This window comes from Corythoichthys intestinalis, chromosome 17 (genome assembly GCF_030265065.1).
Source record: "Corythoichthys intestinalis isolate RoL2023-P3 chromosome 17, ASM3026506v1, whole genome shotgun sequence".
NCBI classification, from domain to species: Eukaryota; Metazoa; Chordata; class Actinopteri; order Syngnathiformes; family Syngnathidae; genus Corythoichthys; species Corythoichthys intestinalis.
This window is the reverse complement of record NC_080411.1, coordinates 22208442-22227593: the sequence shown is the minus strand read 5'-3', so window position 1 is coordinate 22227593 and position 19152 is coordinate 22208442. Positions and strand designations below refer to the sequence as shown.

Below are 19152 nucleotides of genomic sequence, written 5' to 3'. Positions count from 1 at the left end.
ACATTCTTGTGCACCAAATATTGGAAACATACATTCTGTCATTTTTGGGCTATAAGACGCAGCTAACTATAAGCTGCTGGTGTCGAGATTGTTTTGCGAATTGTGAGATAGTTATATATAAATACATTAATTTTATCAAGCTGTAAAAATCCTTACATAAGCCACACTCGACTTGAAATAGCAGGGTTCAAAACCGAGGGGAAAAGTAGTGGTAGTCCGAAAATTACATTTACGGGTATATACATTATACAGTATGTATATGACTGTTAATCTTTTTGTAGTATATTTCCATTTAAAAGGGGATTTGAAAACAAAGCAAAAACTATTTTATGATTCTGTTGTATAGTACTACTTCACACATGCACACATGCACGCACACCTCCCACCCCAGCATATTGTTTTGGGTCGTCGACAGGGTTTGTGAATGTTCATGCTCCACAGTTCTTGGCTCATTTACAAAGCAGTGCTAATAAGATGTACTGAGTATGTTACTGCTGCATTCAACTAAAAGGGTTGTTGCTTCATTTGTGGGAACCATTTAAATTTGATGTAATACTGTTTAATTGATGAGTGGATGAGTCACAGTCTGTCTCATGAAAAAAATGTGAAAAAGACAATCTAAAGTCAAATAGTTTTAATTACGTATTGGCAATAAAAGTAGGACGTGATGAATAGAGTATTTGCAAGAACTATAATGATCTAAACTCATCACATTTATCAAATATGTTTGGATTCATTCAGGCGTGTGCATAACATTTTAACATAAAATATGTTCAAACCTACGGAAGCAGATTGCATTCTCATGAAAAATAAAAAAGAAATGGGGGACGGTTTTTTGAACAGATTTTTTTTCCCAACTCTCCGTATTTCTGAGTACTGTAATTTATTTTTGGGGCTGTTTTTTGAATCTTTTTTTTTTTTTTTTTTTCAGCTGTCCGTTTTTCTGCGTAATTTCTTATGGAGGTCGATTTTTGAATTAATTTGTTTTCCAACTTTGTATTTCAAAATTGTTTCTTTTTTGGGTTGTTTGTTTTTAATTAACTTTTTTCTTGGTAGCCGTTAGAATTAGCAAGCACAGGGAAAAAAAATATTTATTTGAAAAAAGGCCATTTGAAGGTGTCGCGAGAGGTGTCTTCCAGTATTGAACTTGCAGGATGCAGTTCGCGCGAGACATCCAAGTGCTTGAATTTTGAATAAATATTTTTTCCTCGGTAGCCAAGCTCAGGAAAAAAAAAAGCTCAGGAAAAAAATAAAAAATTCAAAAAACAAACCCAAAAACAAATTGTTTTGAAAAACAAAGTTGGAAAAACATTAATTACAAAAACAAACCCGGAAATAAATTATTTTGAAAAACAAGGTTGGAAAAAAACTAATTAATTCAAAAAACAAACCCAAAAATAAATTACTCGGAAAAACAAAGTTGGTTAAAAAAATTAATTACAAAAACGACCTCCAAAATAAGGAGGGTTGAAAAAAAAATAAAAAAAACAGCCCCAAAATTAATTTACTCAGAAAAACGGAGAGTTGAAAAAAAAAAATTCAAAAAACAGCCCCCCATTTTAAAATTTTTTTCATTTGAATGCAATACGCTTCCGTAAAAAACCCATCTCTTAATACTATTGGTTCTATAATATTTGTTTCCCCACCTATATATTTCCCTGTTTACCTAACGTCCTTAATTTGTTTCCTTTTACCAAAGCATCCCCAAAGCATTGTTTTAAGAACTTTCTGTAACTCTTTATGATAAATGCACAATGAATGTTGCGACCTCTGCAGGATATAAAGCGTAATTGCACAAAAGTTTGGAGAAAAATACTGGATTGTCGCAAATGCAAATAGAAAAAATGTCGCATGTGGCTACTGTGTAAGTATTAATTTGACTAATTTACATCTTTAATCAGTGAGTGCTGACGTTATCATCAAATAAAGAGAAACGCTTTTGAAAAGCAATTTAATTCTCAGTAGCCTATCATTTATGTTATGCAAAGGAATGTTCAAACCACAATACAATTGATTATCAGTTTCATTCATGACAACGCTGACCTCCATGTATTTATTCCCACCATTCGAAATATCGAGACCGTCTAATACAAATGACAAAATGACAATATTGGTGTGCTCTGTGATATCACAGTATTGTACAACCCCAATCGGGAAAAATAAAGAAAAACAGTGAAAATAAATGCATTCATTCTGATAAACATCCATATCCAGAGCCTTGCAAAAATATTAACTTTGCTTTGTATATGGCGGAAAACACTCAGGTGACTTGAAGTTCCGCTCTGAGACCCCCAATTTAGCCACCTTTCAAAATTTTCCGATATGCATGTGTGATAGATCATTGGAAAGCTTAAAATCTCAATTTTCTGGGGGAAGAAAAATTTTGAACAGGAGGGCTTTTTTTTTTTTTTTTTTTTTTTTTTAATGTTTTTTAAACAGCAGAACCCTATCTGGAGGTGAGAGCACATGAGAACAGAATTACAGATGCCATGACTTTAACGAGATATTAGCGCATACTTACCTTGTTTCGATCCAAAAACTCCATCACTGAGTGTCAAGAGAGCTGTGAATGGCCACAGCTGGATTTTTGGGTGATTTTATGGGTGAAACATGGTAATACAGTATAACAAGGGTCGCGATGCAGAAATCGCAGACTTTCTTTTTCATATATTTACCCTTTTTAACATTTTTTCTCAATTTTTCCTTGTTTGGATCAATTATTTATCATCTAACATATCGGACAAAATGCGACAGTAACAAAAAAAAAATACAATTAAGTGATAGTTATGAGGTAGATATCCGTGACTTATTTACGGACGCCATTTTTTTCATAGTGACATAATTTGTTTAAAAGTTTAAAATATGGGAGTAAATAATTTTTTAAAGTCTTTTTTTTTTTTTTTTTAATGAAATATGAGACATCAATTAATGATTCTAAGCTAAAAACGACAGATATTTTGAATAATAAATATAATTAATTACCTTCGTTTTACGGCTGTGTTGAAACAAAAGCAGTTGCGCGACGTCTGTAAACGGGGGTTTTCAGGGTAAAACGGACAAATCAAAAATAGTTCGGGGGCTTAATGCGCCATGAATCTGCTATGGCAGTATATAGACATATTGTTCTATAAAACACAACAGTTGTTTTGGCTTAAACTACATCAGTTTCTTTTAAAGAGGAGTTTAAAGAGCAGAAACTGCTTTTTCAGTCTCGTCTGTGTTTTCTGCCATATATTTAATTAGATTCCAACTTTTAATTCAAATATTTTTCATGTGAATATTTCATGTCTTAGATCTGTACAAAGTAATCTAAGTTGGTAAAATGAAATGGAAAAAAAAATATGTAAAAGAATATTTTAAAGAAATAAAAAGGTGAAAATTGGCATGTACTTATGTATTCATAATTTAAGGGTAGCATGACGTGTCAATGCCCTGCGATTGGCTGGCAACCAATTCAGGGTGTCCCCTGCCTACTGCCCGAAGTTAGCTGGGACAGGCTCCAGCACCTCCGCGACCCTCGTGAGAAATAAGCGGCATGGAAAATGAATGAATGAATGAATGACGTGTCAATGTAGACACACCTTTTCTGAGAGGCCTGAATGGGCTCCAACACCACTTAGCAAGAAGCTTCCCATAATGAAGATCAAGGAGCTCGCCAAACAAGCCAGGGACAAAGATATAGAGAAATACAAGTTAGGACTGGATTCTAGTAAAATATCCACATCTTTGATGATCCTGTGCGCACCATCAAAGCCATAACAGTCAATTGTAAACAACAAAAGCCCACAACAAACCTGCTAAGACATGGCCGACCACTAAAACTCATAAGACTGTGAAAAGATGTATTGATCAAAGAGACAACAGAGGCAACGATGATGGAACTGCTGAGTACTACAGCGAACGCAGGTTCCCACAATAAGCCGTACACTCCCTAGAGCTGGGCTTTATGGAAATGTGGCCAGAAAAGGTCTTTACTTTGAGTAAAAAAGTTGGCCAAAAAGCATGTGACTGACCCCCCTAAATGCATGGCCTTAGATCATGTGGTCAGACGAGACTAAAATTTGAACATTTTGCCACAAACGGAAATGTTATTACTGGCAGAAACCCAACACATCCCATCACCCCAAGAACACCGTCCCCACAGTAAAATATAGTGGTGTCAGCATTGTGCTGTGGGATATTTGCAACAGTATGGACTAGGAATAAAAGAGATAAAAGATAGATGGTGTTAAATACAGGGGCATCCTGGAGCAAAACCTGTTTAAGTGTCCCTGTGATTTGTGATCAGCACGAAGGTTCACCTTCCAGCAGGACAATAACAGGAAGCATACTGCTAAAGCCTCACTTGAATGGTTTAAAGACAAGAAATTAACAGTGTTAGAATTGCCTATAGTCAAAGCCCGGACCTCAATCCAACTGAAAATATTTGGATTACCTTGGAGACTGCCGTTCACAAGGGGAAACCATCCGAGTTGGAGAAGTTGGACATGTTTTGCCACAAGGAATTGGCAAAATAATCACAGGTGGAAGACTCATAGACTTATAAGTAGAGATTTTCAGTTTTAATTACTGCAAAATGTGGCACCTACAAAGTACTGCCTTTCAAGAGGGTGAATAATTATGCACACCGATTTTTTGTTTTGTTTTTTGGCCTTTTTGTTGTTTACTTCACAATAAAAAACGAATCCCATCTTCAAAGTTGCTGGCATGTTCTGCACATTAAAAGATGAAAATGCTCGAACAATACATTTTTATTCCAGGTTGTGAGGTATTAAATCGTGAATAATTCCCAGGGAGTGAATACTTTTGCAAGTTGCTGTACATTAACACAATACGCTGACCGTTTCATGCATGAATTATAATTTTTTTATTAACCCGTGCAGGGCACTCATTTAGCATGCAATGAGTTAAATACTATTTTGGGAATCAACTTTAGGGTTTTACCTGTGGATGTGAACAGTGTGTATTTTTATTCATTTTTATTTCATTAATTTATTTCATGATCAATACTGTATTCATTTATAAATGTATTTATAATGATACAAGTAATATAAAAATACAATAATGATAACTAATTTAAAAAATAAAAATAATTGGTAATATTTAAACATTTTTAATGACCCGAAATAGTCACTTGCCTTATTAAGGATTAAAGGTCTTTAGTGTCAGTAAATTAAAAATAAATAAATAAATTACTAAAAATAGTCACATGCTCTATATAGAGTTAAAAGTCTTAAGTGCCAACTTTTGAATACCTGTCCGCTGTAGTGACGACCGGCCCTGAAAGAGACACCTTTAAAAAATTTAACGCCACATATCATGACAATATGGAGAACGTATGCTTGGGGAAATGTCTTCTTTGTTCCAGCATATATTGTATATGCCCAATAGCACAAAAAAAATCCCACAAAGGGGTGATAAAATACTTTTGTTGTGGAAGAAGTTACTAGTCTGGCCATTTGTCAAGATTTATGCAGCACAAATATTCATTGAAATGCCTCATCCAGAAAGTGTTGTTAATTTACCTCAAAATCTGATACGCTGTCATATCAAGTTGTAGGCGCCACTTCGACAGAGTCATTTTCCATTGTCAAAGCAGTGGCTGTTAACAAGAGGGAATTGGTGAGTTTAGTTTGGTTGTTTGTTTTAGCATCCCAGCAGTGAGCCGCATTCCACATTAGACTCGGCAGTAGTTGTTGTTGTTGCTGGACTCCTTTACCTTTTGTAAATGTTCTAAATATATGTTAATATGTTTTTTGCTCACTTAAAAAAACCTTCTTGTATCATGTCAGTTTCACGTTTTTAGCATGCACCTGTTTTTTTCCCTTACCGTTGTTTACATGAAATGTCAATAAGACATGTGATTTGTATTTTGTATCTCTTTTCATGCATGTATACTGTATATAGCCACAAATATTCTGCTTTCTGGCACTTGATTGACCCCCAAAAAGAAAGATACCGTGAACAAATAATGTCCCCCTTCAGCTGGTAACAAAGCCAGTGAGCATCAAGGGGTTAAAAACAAACTCAGTGTTGGTACACCCACAGAATAGTTGACGTTTGACTCTTGTCCACACTACGCACATGCACAGACGAGCTCTAAAGGCACTAATGACCATTTAATCCTTGTGCCCATGTCATCTTTTCCAGTCAGTGGGTGGGTCGACTCGTCACTGACTTGTGAAACATACCAGACAAGAAGTTCTGTAAAGTCACCACCATTAACAAACAAGAAGCTCCTTCTCTCTCACTCTGCTTCAGTGTTTCTCCAGAACCCAGAGGGTGAAGTCACACTTTTAAATCTGAAAAGGCAAGTTGTTCTAATAATTTTCAGTTTTTAGCTCTATTCCTTTTGTATATACCAAAATTTTAATATCAGTACTCATTATTTTTTTTCCTCCTCTAGGTGGAATATTTTCTTGGAGAAAATATTTTACCTCATCTGGACTGATTGGCAAAAGTGGTTCAAACTTACCAACTCGTGTGGATATTCTCCAGCATCTTTTCTACACTCAGCTAGGTGGCACACAACAAGATGTATCTCCATCTGTCAGTGCTATTATTTCTTTCACTTGCTAGGATATGTGTGGGGGACGAACTTGTAGAGGAAGTTATTGTACCAAGTAAGTAAAGTGCATGTTGCTGACCAAAAATATACCATATTGAATTGAATGTGAAAAAAAGCAGCAACAGCAGGAACAAGCAAGTGCAATTACTCTTACAAATGTTATACACATATACAGTGCTGTTGGTGTTGGCAATGGAAATTGTCGGATGTTGACAATAATTAAGAAAAACATTGGTTAATAAATAGAAATAAATATCTAGATTTACATTACATACTTTATTACAAGCACATACTGTGTATACTAAACTTGGTAAATGACAGTACTGTTCACTGTAGTTACTGTGACACAATGGCAAAATGCAGTCTTGCCCAGTAATACGGTATGAGTCAGTGGCTTTGGCTTTGTCAGAGAAAACCACCATTGCTGTGCTGTTATTTCTGTTGGCTGAGTGGAGTTGGAGTAGGGAGTCACATGCGAAGAAAAAGGAGCGGACCTATTCGGCACCAACGTTGTGACAGTGGAAAGAATATAGTACATATATAGGAGAGATTGCATTAGTTTTTTGAAAGAATAAAATACAGTAACTTCTTTCTTTACATGTTGGTTTTGCAGCTAACAGCTGGCAGTTAAAAGGAAATTTTGCCTATTCTCTTAGTGCTTTATTCTGTACAATCTCATAATGTATTTACATCCTGATATTAAACCTTAGGGATCACTTTTTTGTTGCTTATTCGGAAGGTAACTCTATTTGCATGATATTTATCTCATGCTCTTGCATCATACTGTACATTTTTACAGAGCAGCCTAAGTCATGGAACACTTGACAAGGCATGGGAGGAAAAAGCTACAACTTAAGTGGTGACAGTCCTGATTTTCCGTAGTGATTTAGAAAGAGGGAATTAGCCAGATGGTGGCACAAGGGATGAAAGGAAGGTTGTTTGAATGCTATTCCCAAACTACTTTGTTACTGTTCTAGACTTTGTAGTGTTTGTGGTTTGAGCTTTTGAAACTATCTCAAAATAGATTGCACACAATCTCACATTTTCTCTCAAGTGTTTATTTTATATTTTTCTCAAATTACCCCTAAGGAAAAGTACATCTATTGGGTGGCTGGTTTGACAGAAGCCCAGAGTTGCCAGAGGTTCAAGCGGCCACTCAACACGCTGTGGACATGTTCAACACACATTCAAAGGTCAAGAGGTTGTTCAAACTGGTATCCATCACAACTGCACAGACACAGGTTAGTTTTACAACATAAATGTGTTGCACTTCCCACCCAATGTTTTAACTTCGCACTCATCACTCTACTCCATAGGTGACCAACAGCATCAACTACAGGATCAATGCTGTACTGAGAAAAACCAAGTGTCTCAAGGGTGAAAATCATGACTTGAACAATTGCAAGGTTGAGAAAAAGGTAAATATAGAATATATATAGCTTTCATGCTATCTATAAGTTTTTTTTTTTTTTTTTTTTTTTACAGTAGAAAAATATTTTTAATAATAAAACACATTCAATACCTGCACCGTCTTTATAAAATTTTTATTGCACTAGTTTCTTTATACTAATGCTGCAACGATTAATCAATTAACTCGAGTATTCGATTAGAAGAAAAGATTCAAACTAAATTTTGCCGCTTCGAGTATTCGTTTAGTTAAAGTGGCTTTGTAATGGTTTATTTTGAAAGTGTTTGCACTTAGTTTTATTGATTTGGGTGGATACACTGCCCCGTAGTCTGATTCATTTCACATGGCTGAATCCAGCTGCTCCATGTTAAGACCAACATAAGCCAATTTTTTGTTTGCGCTGTTTTTTCGAATTCATTCCTAATTTAGTTTTTAGGTATATTTAGCCATTTTCTGTGGGAATATGTGTCCGAACCATTTGCGGCGAGCATTGTTGAGAAAAACAAAACAAAACAAAACAAAACAAAACAAAAAAACAGTAGCGTTTTATAGCATTTAAGCTAGTGGACTTTTGCTATGTAAGTTAGCCAATTGTTCTTTTGTTGTACATAGATCCTTATTGATTTATCTTTTTATACCGTTATTTTAATTTTCGTGTTCCTCATCCGATTACTCGATTATTCGAACTAGCTAGTTCATCGATTAATCGACTACTAAAATAATCAATAGCTGCAGCCCTACTTTATACATTAGTCTATCTGCCATGAATTATATGTTGCTATGTTAAACAAAACAAAAATAGACAAACAAACAAACAAAAAAAAAAACACTCAATGAGGCGGAATGGTAGGACCTCGGACTCACTCTTAGATCAAAGGTTCAAACCTTGGCTCCGGCCTTCCTGTATAAAGTTTTCGTCTTCTCTATTTTGTCTGCATGGGTTTTCTTTGGGCAGAAACCCAGAAAAATTAAGGCACACTGAATTGACTTTTCAATATTTTGACATTTTTGAGAATTCTGTGTGGCAGGGCACAGAACAACAACAGCGAACTTTCTTTCAAAATCCTTAATACAGTATAGAAATAAAAAATACATAAACTTTATTTGAAAGTGTCAATTTTGTTTTTGTAAAGACAGGATTTTTAAGAATAAAAAAATAAGGAAAGAATGTACTTTTTATGACTGACCTTTAGCACTGGTGTAGCTAATCCAATTCTTGTTTCCTGTGCAGCACCTGAAATGCCACTTTGAGGTGATGTTTAACCCCCGCAACGAAAAACATGAGGTTCAGATGCACAAGTGCAAGAGGCATATCCCCGACATTCAAGATTAACAGTTTTGCTTTTTTCCCTTAGATTTTGTTCTAGTATAATGATTAGAAATGTTGCATGTGTAAACAACAACTTTAGCCTGGCAAACAAGTCTGACTTTTGCCATGTACAACATACATGACAAGTCAGTCTGGTCTTTAATGGTTTCAATTAGTTTTCCACTATGGTCCAATCTGGGCCAGTAAATGAGGCTGGACTTTGTGATGCATCATGAAGGGGAGCCACGGTGAATCTTACACACTCATAGGAATTTGGAAGGTGCATTCTCGTCTTTTTTCCCATTTATCTTATGAAGAGGCTGCTGTATGGGGCACGATGGAATTTTTTCAGCATCCTTTGCATATACGCCTTGGCTTGCTGTCAGAGTCAAAGGCAGACTCAACTTTTTCAAATTGACTTTTAGTATTTATTCTTTTCTAAAAAAAAAAAAAAAAAAAAAAAAAAAAAAAAAAAAAACCTGTATGCGACAATATACATTGCACTCTTAGATTTTTGCAACAAAAATGGCAGTTATCGTATCACATTACTAAAGATTGTTTGTGAACTATAAATTGTCTACAACCAACAGCGTGAGTCGCATCGCGTTTACCGTGCTTTATCCGTGCTTCTTTTATTGGTTCTTTCTGATTCAGTCAATGCTTCTTACTCCACCTCTAGCATCAATTTTGAAATCCAGCACAAACCACTCAAGACCAGATTGACTTTGCTCTTATCTTGTACATGCCGAAAGTCAGGCTGGCTTGCCAGGCTAGAAAAACTTACGATGTTACCATGACAAAACAAATAAATAAAGTGTTTGCTTTGTAGTAAATAGAAGGAAGGTGTGAGAATGGTGTATGTCTCAATTATTTTTAAATTTTATTATCATTGCAAACAGTGTATAAAATACTGTCACATACAGCAACGGTATTTATGTTTTCAGTCATGTGTAAATTCTTTGCTACTGTACCTTTGTAGAAATTGTTGTGTTGGTTAAGCTTGTTGAACAATAGTCCAATTTAAGCTTAATACAGCACTTTGTTTTGTAACTTGCGCCCACAGTGGAATGTTAATGAAATCAGCAGACACACCGGTATGCAACCCAAATTCCAATGAAGTTGGGATATTGTGTTAAACAACAACAATAACAGAATACAATGATTTGCAGATCATGTTCAACCTATACACCACAGACACTGAAAGACTATTGAACAGCTGAAGCTGTACATCAAGCAAAAATGGGAAAGAATTCCACCTTCAAAGCTTCAGTAATTAGTGTTCTCAGTTCCCAGACTCATAGTGAATGTTGTTTAAAGGAAGGTTGTTCTAACACAGTGGTAAACATGACCCCAACCCAGCTTTTAGAACATGTGGCAGCCATATAATTCTAAGTTGAATAATTATTTTCTAAAAACAATCAAGTTTATCAGTTTGAACATTAAATATAATGTATTTGTAGACAGGTTGAACATGATTTACAAATTATTGCATTCTGTTTTAGGATTAGGGTTAACAACATCCCACCTTCATTGGAATTGGACAGTATACATACAGTATATGAAGCTGATGTTTTATTTCGCATTTCTGTTTTATTGCACTCCATCGGTCTACAGTTTGTGTATTGTCATCAAACACTGGTTTCAATGTGAGGAGAAATCTTGCGACTTAACATTCGGGACAGGACTCTGTGATGTTTATGGTACCTAGAAGAAATACACGCACACACACAGATGTTTACATAATTAAATCAGCTAAAGAAAATACAACTTTTACATACATTTTATGTAGTTGTCGTTGTGAAATGTTTTTCTTTTCTTTATATGTTGTGTAAAATCCACTATGTGATTGACTAAATGATTGTGTCTTAATGTATACAGTGGTATGAAAAAGTATCTGAACTTTATAGAATTTCTCACATTTCTGCATAAAATCACCATCAAATGTGATCTGATCTTTGTCAAAATCGTGCAGATGAAAAACAGTGTCTGCTTTAACTAAAACCAGCCAAACATTTATTGATTTTCATATTTTAATGAGGATAGTATGGAAACAATGACAGAAGGGGGGGGGAAATAAGTAAGTGAAACATCACATTTAATATTTTGTGTGTTAGTTTTACATATAGTTGATATGTGCACAGGGATAGATTTGACTGTGTCTTTAGCCGACACTCTAAGATTTTTTTTTTTACCTCTCTGAGTATTCTGCGCTGAACTCTTGAAGTCATCTTCGGTGGGCAGCCACTCCTTGGGAGAGAAGCAACAGTGCCAAAGTCTCTCCATTTGTAGACAACTTCTCTGACTGTCTATTTATGCACATCCAGACTTTTAGAGATGGTTTTGTATCCTTTCTTAGCTATATACAAATCAACAGGCAGATCTTTTGACCGAGCCATGATGCATATCAGACAATACTTCTCAACAAGACAGTTCTTACCAGGTGTGTGTTTTATAGTGGGCAGCACAGCTTTAAACCACTCATCAGTGATTGGGCACACATCCGACTTAAATTGTTTGGTAAAAATTGCTTTCATTTGCTCTTCAAGTCTCCTTAGGCAGAGGGTTCACTTACTTATTTTTCCAATTCTGTCATTATTTGCATGCTATCCTCTTTAAAATATGATAACCTATAAATATTTGGGTGGTTTTAGTTAAAGCAGACACTGTTTTTTCATCTGTGTGATTTTGACAAATATCAGATCACATTTGATGGTGATTTTATGCAGAAATGTGAGGCAAGGCAAATTTATTTATGTAGCACAATTCAACACAAGGCAATTCAAAGTGCTTTAAATCGCATGAAGATCATAAAACTCACATTAAATCAATAGAACGTAAAAACAAAGACAATCAAAACAGGAAATAGAATAAAAAAAATACTTCTTCTACTTCTACGAATGATAAAACAAATAGCTTGAAATACATAGACAGCTATGGATATGATGTGCTGAATAAAAGCGTTTTTAGCCCTGATTTAAAGGAGCTAACAGTTTGAGCATACATCAGACCTTAAGGTAACTTGTTCCAGTGGTGAGGAGCATAATAACTAAATGCTGATTCACTGTGCTTGGTTCTTGTTCTTGGAACATACAGGAGACCGATTCCAGACGACCTTAGGGGTCTAGATGTTTCATAGGAATCTAACAAATCAAGCATGCATTTTGGTCCAAGGCCATTAAGTGTTTTGTAGACGAGCAGTGGTATTTCATAATGTAATGTGTAATGATGTACAGTGTAATGATTTCAAAACCTGTGTAGTGTGGTCCAGTTTCCTTGTATTTGTGAGGACTCTGGCTGCAGCATTCTGTACTAGCTCCAGCTTCCTGACTGATTTTTTATCAAGACCTGTAAATATACAATTGCAATAGTGCAATCCACTGAAAATGAACGCATGCATATGTTTTTCAATGTCTTGTTGAGTCAGAAGCCCCTTAATTCTGGCTATATTTTTTAGGTGGTAATAAGCAGATTTAGTGACAGACTTTAGATGGCTATCAAATTTTAGGTCTGAGTCAATAATTACGCTAAGATTTCTGACTTGATTTGTAGCTGTAAGTGACATTGTGCTAAGGTGTCTGCTTATCTTTGACCTTTCCTTTTTTTCCTTTTCTGTCTTCTCCTGAGAAATTCCAAAAGATTCAGATACAGATATGTTTTTGCTTTGCTATAAGTATTTAACAGAAGCTCTTTGGGATTTTTTTTGTGTGTGGAGGATTTAGGGATATAAATAAATTTGACTTTTAGTCGGTCAGGTGATGGTGGTCTACCTATGTACAGACTATTAACAAAATAAAAAAGACGTGATTGTCATCAAAACCCAAGAAAAACAAAGTATATAACAGTGATACTAACTTGCTAATAACCATTTGTATCTCCCTGTTCTCCTCTTCTTTCAAATTCAACAGAACCTGCTCCAAGATGGGGAGCTCCAAATTCAGATATTGGGCCACCTGGAAGATTATTATTGACAGAATGTAATGAAGTTCATTCATCATTTATAGTTTATTCTGCAGGAAATGCACATTTGGTCATTAGCAGTGAAATGAGGTAGGTGAATTGAAATAATTTTCAGCGTTAAATTACTGGGTGTCTTATCTCAATGCCTCATACAGTGCCTTGCAAAAGTATTCGGCCCCCTTGAACCTTGCAACCTTTCGCCACATTTCAGGCTTCAAACATAAAGATATAAAATTTTAATTTTTTGTCAAGAATCAACAACAAGTGGGACACAATCGTGAAGTGGAACAAAATTTATTGGATAATTTAAACTTTTTTAACAAATAAAAAACTGAAAAGTGGGGCGTGCAATATTATTCGGCCCCCTTGCGTTAATACTTTGTAGCACCACCTTTTGCTCCAATTACAGCTGCAAGTCGCTTGGGGTATGTTTGTATCAGTTTTACACATCGAGAGACTGACATTCTTGCCCATTCTTCCTTGCAAAACAGCTCGAGCTCAGTGAGGTTGGATGGAGAGTGTTTGTGAACAGCAGTCTTCAGCTCTTTCCACAGATTCTCGATTGGATTCAGGTCTGGACTTTGACTTGGCCATTCTAACACCTGGATACGTTTATTTTTGAACCATTCCATTGTAGATTTGGCTTTATGTTTTGGATCATTGTCCTGTTGGAAGATAAATCTCCGTCCCAGTCTCAGGTCTTGTGCAGATACCAACAGGTTTTCTTCCAGAATGTTCCTGTATTTGGCTGCATCCATCTTCCCGTCAATTTTAACCATCTTTCCTGTCCCTGCTGAAGAAAAACAGGCCCAAACCATGATGCTGCCACCACCATGTTTGACAGTGGGGATGGTGTGTTCAGGGTGATGAGCTGTGTTGCTTTTACGCCAAACATATCGTTTTGCATTGTGGCCAAAAAGTTCAATTTTGGTTTCATCTGACCAGAGCACCTTCCACATCTTTGGTGTGTCTCCCAGGTGGCTTGTGGCAAACTTTAAACAAGACTTTTTATGGATATCTTTGAGAAATGGCTTTCTTCTTGCCACTCTTCCATAAAGGCCAGATTTGTGCAGTGTACGACTGATTGTTGTCCTATGGACAGACTCTCCCACCTCAGCTGTAGATCTCTGCAGTTCATCCAGAGTGATAATGGGCCTCTTGGCTGCATCTCTGATCAGTTTTCTCCTTGTTTGAGAAGAAAGTTTGGAAGGACGGCCGGGTCTTGGTAGATTTGCAGTGGTCTGATGCTCCTTCCATTTCAATATGATGGCTTGCACAGTGCTCCTTGAGATGTTTAAAGCTTGGGAAATCTTTTTGTATCCAAACCCGGCTTTAAATTTCTCCACAACAGTATCTCGGACCTGCCTGGTGTGTTCCTTGGTTTTCATAACACTCTCTGCACTTTAAACAGAACCCTGAGACTATCACAGAGCAGGTGCATTTACACGGAGACTTGATTACACACAGGTGGATTCTATTTATCATCATCGGTCATTTAGGACAACACTGGATCATTCAGAGATCCTCACTGAACTTCTGGAGTGAGTTTGCTGCACTGAAAGTAAAGGGGCCGAATAATATTGCACGCCCCACTTTTCAGTTTTTTATTTGTTAAAAAAGTTTAAATTATCCAATAAATGTTGTTCCACTTCACGATTGTGTCCCACTTGTTGTTGATTCTTGACAAAAAAATTAAATTTCATATCTTTATGTTTGAAGCCTGAAATGTGGCGAAAGGTTGCAAGATTCAAGGGGGCCGAATACTTTTGCAAGGCACTGTATATCACCAGAAATGCAAATTACAGCAAAAATACTCACATCATTGCTCACTTCCTCTTCATCCATATCCATTAAAAAAATCTTCATGGCATCCTCAGAGGGCCCCTGCAGAATGCGCTCCCACAGTGGCTGGTCACTATTGTTCATCTTCTTCTTTTCTACATATATCAACACAAACTTACACAAGTCATTAAAACCTATGGTGATTTGTACTTTTATCTTTACTTTGTGACATAATATTTGGTATAACAAATAAAACTTACCACCACTCTGGTGAACACAATATAGGGCAAACTCCTGGGGATCATTCTCTATCTGTGATGTGAATATTCAAGGACAATATACATTTTTAAGTCATATGGAAACCCCAAGTATAAATGTTAACTTTTGTCTATGAAAATACAATCCTGTGACAAAAAAGAACAAGTGTTTTACTGATTGCTTACTTTAGATAAATAGTGACTTCCCACACTTTATACACCTCACCTTGAATTTGCTTAGTAGCTGTTCAATGACTTGGTTTGTAGTCATATTACTCTTAATGCGGACTTTGGTTTTTGTGCCAAAACAAGGAGTGAAGATGGATGTCTAGAGAAAATGATAAAACACAGATGAGCAATCTTGTTGACTCGGGTTAATGACATAAACACACACACTCGCTTAAAAAATATGTTAAAGTAGTAGTAAAGTAGAAAATACTGGAAGATTATTGTTGGATACTGTCCCTAATGTTGTGACCAGCGAGTGTATGCCAATGTATAAAACTTTCCTACAGACACACCTTATAATTATAGAAGTGTCCATTGATAGAAAAGCGGTGCTGCCGCTCTCTCTCTCTTTGTGCTGCTGACTTGCCTCGGCGACTTCTCCTTTTGACCAGCGATGCATCACTCATACAGCGAAACAGATTCGAATCAGACTCCAGGTCGTAGCTCTTCTGCCTCAAAGGACGCAATGTTGTGGTCTCATAAACAGCCCCTTTGGAATTTGAATATGAACATAAAATATGTATATTGCAGACCAAATTGTGTATTGTGATTGTGAGAAAAATAAATGTTGATTTAGGTAGTGTAAAAAAAAACTAAAAAAAAAAAAAAAATGTAAATATATAAACACTGACCTATTCGGAAAGATAGGATAGAAATATTTCTAAACTACATTTGTGCAATTTGTTAAAGACATATGAATTTAGTTTTATTTAGATTTTTTAGTGAGTTGTTATTTTTCCAACATTACCTACAGTACCTACAGTAATCCTGCATTTGGAACAGCCGTTAAAAGCAAAAAACAAACAAACAAACAAAAAACAGCAGTACTAAATATTTTGCTTGTAAATCAAAATTTACAGTTATTGAAAAAGTGACAAAATACCTGGGAGAGGATTTTTGTTCACTGCTTCATGTGTTGTGCCATCTAGCTCATCTATTTGGTGCAGGTCGACATATTCTCCCCACCGTGACATGCCCCTACAAAGACATATGGTTGTGTTTTCATTTGAACAATCTAAACAAATTGGTACAGATTAGTAGTGAGGAACATTGCCTACAGCAACAACAAGAACAACAAGAACTACATGTTCTAAAACGCTAAAGGGCAGGCAATTGAACATAAATAAATAAATAAATAAATAAATAAATAAATAAAACGGGCCTCTTGCTTTTCTTCTGCACTGTTACTCAAAAAATAAAAATACAGTCAGACTGAAAATAAATAAATAAATAAAACAGGCCTCTTGCTTTTCTTCTCTACAATTACTCAAAAAACAAAAATACACAACTGAAATCTACCTCCTATTTCCAAGTGGGCTGACTGGGCTGGTTGGGTCAGATGAGAGCAGAGGAGCACTAGGAATCATTTGCTTCTCATCTTGTATTTTCAGCCGAATGGGTCTTCGAACTCCCCAACAGATATTTAGGAAGCCTTCCACTACCACTCTCTGATCATCATCCTGAATTTGAACCAAATCAATATGAAAAAGATTCATAAATCATTTTCGTTATAAAGGCCACAACATTTGATATATACTGTAATGAAATATCAAGTCAGAAAAAAAAACACAACGTACAATTCCATCTACTTTCTACACCTTTTGTCCTTATTAGGGACATAGGTAAACTGAAAGTTGGCATTTTTCGGTAAAAGTTGGCGTAGGCTGTGTACTTGATGGAAGCAAATAACAGGAGACAAAATAGACAATCACTTACACTCACAACTGCACCAGTAAACATTTTAGTTTTCAACTGTCTTAAAATACCTGTTTTTGGAATTGGAGCTTGTTGGACATAACCAAACAAACCACACGCACGCACTAAGAGATCTCGCACATAAAGGCTGGAAGTTTCAAACCCAACAACTATGAGCTAAGTGCGCCAATTACTTGCAATGATCTCCCCTGTTGCCACTAATGGCAAGAAAACGTTGCCATTCTCATTTAGCTAAAATGGCACTATTAATTCAACAACACCATGTTTTTTTTGCTGTCGTGTGTGTGACCAAAATAAGAAAAAGGTACACAAAACAGCAAAGTATGGAATTATTTCAAGCATAATAAAATAAATACTTCATTAAGATTATATTTTGTAATGTGATGATAGATACCTGGAAGTAACTGAGATGCAGTTGAGTCTGATCCTTGAGGAAGCAGTTGTATGTGTTTAGCAATGATAGAAACTCTGCTCTAAAATCAATAGGGATGGACAACAAAACCCAAGATAAATACGACTAGTACATTCTCTTTAGACTTCAATTGATCCTTGTACCATGAAAAACATTTTTTTATGGGTTAACCCACCTGGATAGAGTCCTTCCGTCTCCTGCCTGGATCAGTGGAAGAAGCGCTGCCTCATTCATATCTGATAGCATCTACTCCTTCCCAAAACACAAAGGCAATCAGGTATAATGTTCGAGCAGGCAAAAGAAAATGCCAACTTGAGCTTAGCAAAATAAGCAAACATGAAAATGCTGAAAATATATGCAGAGGAATGGTCAATTATTACACACAATAAATGAATCTTACATTTAATACTAAACAGACATGGATCTTCTTTCCTCTATCTTCCTTGCCTGAAGTGCTTTCTTTTCTTTGTGTTTCAACTACATTTCTTCCCAGTCACTCTTCCTCTCTCTCTCCCTCTGTAGTTTTTGTGTTATATTTATCCTCCTCCTTCACTCTTACACTCTTCAAGAGAGTTAATAACAGTACTCCACCCAGTAACCAGTGATGGCAGTATATACTGTTTATCCTTCAGTCAGAAACACTCATATCCATTTATATTCTCTCTCTGTCTTCATTGCTTGATTTTCCTTTGTCCCTTTCCTCAGTTTCCCTTAGTGATACAACATTACAACTTATCCATTGCTGCTCTGCAGCGCTGTCTCAGCATGTTTGCTGCTAGGAAACATCTTAGGAATTTAGTAGTTGTCACCAATAACCAACACCCCTTCCCTGCTCCTCCTGATTTCTTCACAAAGTGCATTTCACACAGTGAAAAAAAAAACAATATGCTATTGAATGTTGCTAATTGTAAGAAATGTAAATTATTTACATAAAAGCTGTGGGAAATGTTCCTAAACACATAATTTGGCAGTCCCACGTTTGCTTATGTGATGAAATCAGTGGTTAATAAGGGTGAACTCAGCATTTATTCATAATCATTTTATTACCGTAATTTTCGGACTATAAGGCGCACCTGACTCTATGGCGCCATCCATCAAATTTGACACGAAAACGATATTTGTTCATAGATTAGCTGTCCTCACTGTATATGAGATATTTACACCAAAACATATTAACCGGTAACACTTTATTTGACGGGGCATCATGACTGTCAGAAGATCAAATGAAAACCATGAAGCTTTGAACTAATTAGCTGCAAAGCTTCATTGCTTAAAGAAGCTTCATTTTGCCATCACTGCTTCCTTGGGGGAGACAGTCAACCTCTGCTGCCACCTGCTGTCAACACTGTTGTCATCCAACATGGCTCCTAGCATGCATTGCAGTGTTACAGATGTAAATACCGTATTGGCCCGAATATAAGACGGCCCTGATTATAAGACGACCCCCTCTTTTCAAGACTCAAGTTTGAAAAAAGACTTTTTCAACACCAAATTTTTATACAGAAAATAATTACA

The 19152-nt window shown here is 36.1% G+C and overlaps 2 protein-coding genes across 3 annotated transcripts; one reads left to right on the top strand and one right to left on the bottom strand.

The window, feature by feature from the left end:
• Positions 1-6138: 6138 nt before the first annotated feature.
• Positions 6139-10157, top strand: si:busm1-57f23.1 (uncharacterized protein LOC368621 homolog). The gene is made up of 5 exons (XM_057818129.1): positions 6139-6310; positions 6407-6623; positions 7658-7809; positions 7885-7986; positions 9208-10157. The coding sequence occupies exons 2-5, from the start codon at positions 6536-6538 to the stop codon at positions 9307-9309; spliced, it is 444 nt and encodes a 147-aa protein (XP_057674112.1). The 5' UTR covers positions 6139-6310; positions 6407-6535; the 3' UTR covers positions 9310-10157.
• rassf6 (Ras association domain family member 6) lies at positions 10145-18331 on the bottom strand. Of its 2 annotated transcripts, none has more exons than XM_057818128.1 (11): positions 18038-18331; positions 17813-17889; positions 17620-17698; positions 16809-16969; positions 16393-16487; positions 15803-15999; positions 15508-15609; positions 15285-15336; positions 15061-15179; positions 13138-13235; positions 10145-10989 (listed from the first exon to the last, which is right to left on the bottom strand). In XM_057818128.1, the coding sequence occupies exons 2-11, from the start codon at positions 17881-17883 to the stop codon at positions 10914-10916; spliced, it is 1050 nt and encodes a 349-aa protein (XP_057674111.1). In that variant the 5' UTR covers positions 17884-17889; positions 18038-18331; the 3' UTR covers positions 10145-10913. The 2 variants fall into 2 exon arrangements, with proteins under 2 accessions (XP_057674111.1, XP_057674110.1); XM_057818127.1 differs by having other exon boundaries at positions 17813-17883.
• Between the last annotated feature and the right edge of the window lie 821 nt (positions 18332-19152).

Coding starts and splice junctions, on each gene's coding strand:
- si:busm1-57f23.1 (XM_057818129.1), top strand. CDS start 6,536: ATGTATCTCCATCTGTCAGTGCTATTATTTCTTTCACTTGCTAGGATA. Junction 6,624..7,657: donor AGAGGAAGTTATTGTACCAA/GTAAGTAAAGTG, acceptor ATTACCCCTAAG/GAAAAGTACATCTATTGGGT. Junction 7,987..9,207: donor ATTGCAAGGTTGAGAAAAAG/GTAAATATAGAA, acceptor TTTCCTGTGCAG/CACCTGAAATGCCACTTTGA.
- rassf6 (XM_057818128.1), bottom strand. CDS start 17,883: ATGCTATCAGATATGAATGAGGCAGCGCTTCTTCCACTGATCCAGGCA. Junction 16,970..17,619: donor TGCATCTCAGTTACTTCCAG/GTATCTATCATC, acceptor GTTCAAATTCAG/GATGATGATCAGAGAGTGGT. Junction 13,236..15,060: donor AAGAGGAAGTGAGCAATGAT/GTGAGTATTTTT, acceptor ATAATCTTCCAG/GTGGCCCAATATCTGAATTT.